This window comes from Strix uralensis, chromosome Z, assembly GCF_047716275.1.
Source record: "Strix uralensis isolate ZFMK-TIS-50842 chromosome Z, bStrUra1, whole genome shotgun sequence".
NCBI lineage: Eukaryota > Metazoa > Chordata > Aves > Strigiformes > Strigidae > Strix > Strix uralensis.
This window is the reverse complement of record NC_134012.1, coordinates 17,675,320-17,678,478: the sequence shown is the minus strand read 5'-3', so window position 1 is coordinate 17,678,478 and position 3,159 is coordinate 17,675,320. Positions and strand designations below refer to the sequence as shown.

Genomic DNA, 3,159 nt, shown 5'->3' with positions numbered 1-3,159 from the left:
TCCCGCTCCACTCCATTTCCTCCCTCTCATGTCCCACTTGGACACCTGGACCTTATCACACAGAGAAGGCAAGGAACCTGCCTCTACAGAAACTTCATCCTGCTGAGGACCTCCTCTGAAAAATCCTCCACGGAGCAGAAGGTACAGGTGTCTTCATGGGATCAGAGCTCTTTGCAGCCATGCATAGCAGCAGGACTAGAGACAGTAGACATGAGACTACAGAGGTGCTAAATGGATACAAGGAGAAACATCTCCCCCATGAGGACAGTCAAGTTGCCCAAAGAGACTGTGCTGTCTCCATCCTTGGAGGTTCTCAGGACTCAACTAGACAGGCTTGAGCAACCTGGTTCATAGCTGACTCTGCTTTGAGCACAAGGTTGGAACAGAAACTTCCCAAGGTCTCTTCCAATCTGAGTTATACTATGATCTGTACCCTTTCACGGTGAGAGAGACCCTGGTGTACATGCACCCCCCCCTGCTCTTCTAAGGCTCCTGCTGAGGCTCTGGCTGCACTTTCCAACTACCTCTCCCCATTCAAGGCCCCACCACGCTGCAGTACCCCTCACCAACCTCCTCCTGGCCCTGCTCACACTGGCTCCCATCTCCACAGGAAAAAGGAGCTGGATAAGGAGATCTGGAGAGTAGTAGGGCTAGTCTTCTGCCTCTCTGCTCATAGCCCCAGGCAGAGCCCTGGGCATCCATCACTTCTCCGGGCCCATCCTGGGGTGGTGGGACCTGTTGGGAGGGATTTGCTTGAGTTTCCTCATGGATCTATTTCCAAGCCTTTGCCTCTCACAGCCGTTACTATCAGTTGTCCCCTTTCCATGTTTTCCTCTAGCTTTTTCTCCACCCTAGGAGAGCTTGAAAGGGGAGCAATCAAAGACGAAAAGGCACCATGTTCTGCCTCTCTCATTTGTTTCAGGAAGGAAAGTTTTCCCCCATAGATGCTGATTTCTCTAGGCTACAGACAGAGCTGGGCTGACCTTAGGATCAAAGTAATTTAGGATGTAAGGATCTCCATAGACCTCTGGACCAGGTCTCCACTCAAAGCAGGTCCAAATTCAATGCTGGATCTAACTCCAAAGACAGATCAGGTCACTCAGGCTCCGTCCAATCAAGCTGGGAAGACCTCCAATGGCAGAGACCCCACAGCTTCACTGTGTCCCTCTTCCAGCAGCTGAGCACGCTCATGGTAAAAGGTTTTATACTTCCATTCCCACCACTCTCCCACACCTGCAGCAGAGAGCATGACCCCCCAGGGGGATATGACTTGCTGTGTTTGGCTGCAACCCCAGCATCCAAACCTTCCCCAGCCCTGGCCATGTTGTTGGTGCAAAGCCTGGCACTAATGCGACAGCCCATCAGGGACACGCCACTGCGTCAGTGCCATGCATCCTGCTTTTACAGCTTTGGCTGAAGGAGCCTGGGGAACACTTCCTCCTGCCTCCCTCCTCCCCGTCCCAGCAGATATTTTGTTCTGTAAATAAAATCATCAACAGCAGAGAGATTTTTAAAAGTGAGATCTTCCCGGACAGACCAGGGGACCCAGTTCGGTGTGCCGGCAGGGTGGGATCCTGGCCAAAAGCTTTGGGCACCTGCCCCAGGAAAAGAGGTGCAAGAGGACAGGAGCGTTTACCCCATCCAGGCACTTGGGAGCCCCGAGGGCTTCTCTGTCGCGAGCGGACAGGGCTGGGCAGGGCCCCCCTGGCCCCCGCCGGCTGTCGGCACTCCTCGTCGGGAGGCCCAGGCAGGTGGTAGGACGCGGAGGCGCAGCCCAAGGTCCTCCGGCATCTTCCTGGGCGGCTCCGGTCCGCGCCGTCGGGCCGCCCGGCCTCTCGCAGGCCGGATCAGAGCGCCGGGACGAACCTGTCCGGGCCGCCGGGGTAGGCGCCGTGCCGCGGTCCGGGCTCGGCGGCGCCCAGCTGCCCTCCGGCGCCGTAGGCGTGGGGCAGGGGCGGGTAGGGCGCGGGGGAGCGGCGGCCGTAGAGCCCGGCGGGGGCGGGCGGCGAGGCGGGCAGCACGATGCGCCCCGACGGCGCGTACAGCTGCCCGGGGCCGCCCGGCGCGTAGGGCCCGGGGCCGGTGGGCAGCGGGGCGTAGGCGTGCGGCAGGGCGGCGGCGGCGCAGCCCTGCGCGGGGAAGGCGGCGGCGGCGAAGGCGCAGGAGGCGGCGGCGGGGGCCGGGGGCAGGTCGGGCGCGGGCGGCGGGGCGGGCAGCGGGAAGAGGCGGCAGGGCGCGGCGGGGCGCTCGGCGAGGAAGGCCGGGTAGGTGGAGAGGTCGCTGCGCTTGAAGCGCTTCCTGCGGCGGAGGAAGGAGCCGCTCTCGAACATGTCCCGGGCGTGGGGGTCCAGCGTCCAGTAGTTGCCCTTGCCGGGGCGGCCGGGCTCCCGCGGCACCTTGACGAAGCAGTCGTTGAGGGTGAGGTTGTGGCGGATGCTGTTCTGCCACTTGCGGGGGCTGTCGCGGTAGAAGGGGAAGCGCTCGGTGATGAAGCGGTAGATGCCTCCCAGCGTCAGCCTCCGCTCGGGCGCCTGCCCGATGGCCATGGCGATGAGGGCGATGTAACTGTAGGGCGGCTTGCCCCGCTCCGCCGGGCGCTTGCGCCGCCGCCGCCCGCCCCGCGCCCCCGCCGCCGCCGCCGCCGCCGCCTCCTCCTCCCCCGGCGGCGCCGCGTCCACCTTCAGCGGCGGGGGCGGCGGCGGGGGGCCCGGCGACAGCCGGCTCTCGGCGGTCATGCGGCCGTCGGGGCGGCCCCGAGCCGGGCCGAGCCGAGGAGGCGCAGCGCCGCGCCGCCGCGGCTTTTATGCGGCGGTGTCCGGCGGCTCCGCGCCCGGGCGGCCGGCACTCCCCCTGCAACGCCCCGCAGCCCGGGAGGCGCGGGCAGGGCCGGGCGTGCCGCCGCCGCTGCGGGCAGGGGCAGCGCCTTGCCCCGGCACCCCCCAACCCCCCCCCCCCGTCCGCTTCCCCCCCCGCCGTGGTCCCCGTCCCCAGCGCCGTCGGGGCGCCGCGGTCCCGCCGCCGTCGGGAGCGCACAGCTCGGGGGGGCGAACGAGCGGAGCGGGGGCGACTCCGGGGTCCCAGTGCGGGTGTCTCGACATGGGAATGCCCAAGGCTCGACGCCTTCGGGGCCGGTTCGGCCAGCGGGGTGAGGTGAGGGGC

The 3,159-nt window shown here is 65.5% G+C and overlaps 1 protein-coding gene across 1 annotated transcript; it reads right to left on the bottom strand.

Annotated features, from left to right (window-relative positions):
• Window positions 1–1,847: 1,847 nt before the first annotated feature.
• FOXE1 (forkhead box E1) lies at window positions 1,848–2,735 on the bottom strand. The gene has a single exon (XM_074856836.1). The coding sequence runs from the start codon at window positions 2,733–2,735 to the stop codon at window positions 1,848–1,850; it is 888 nt and encodes a 295-aa protein (XP_074712937.1).
• Between the last annotated feature and the right edge of the window lie 424 nt (window positions 2,736–3,159).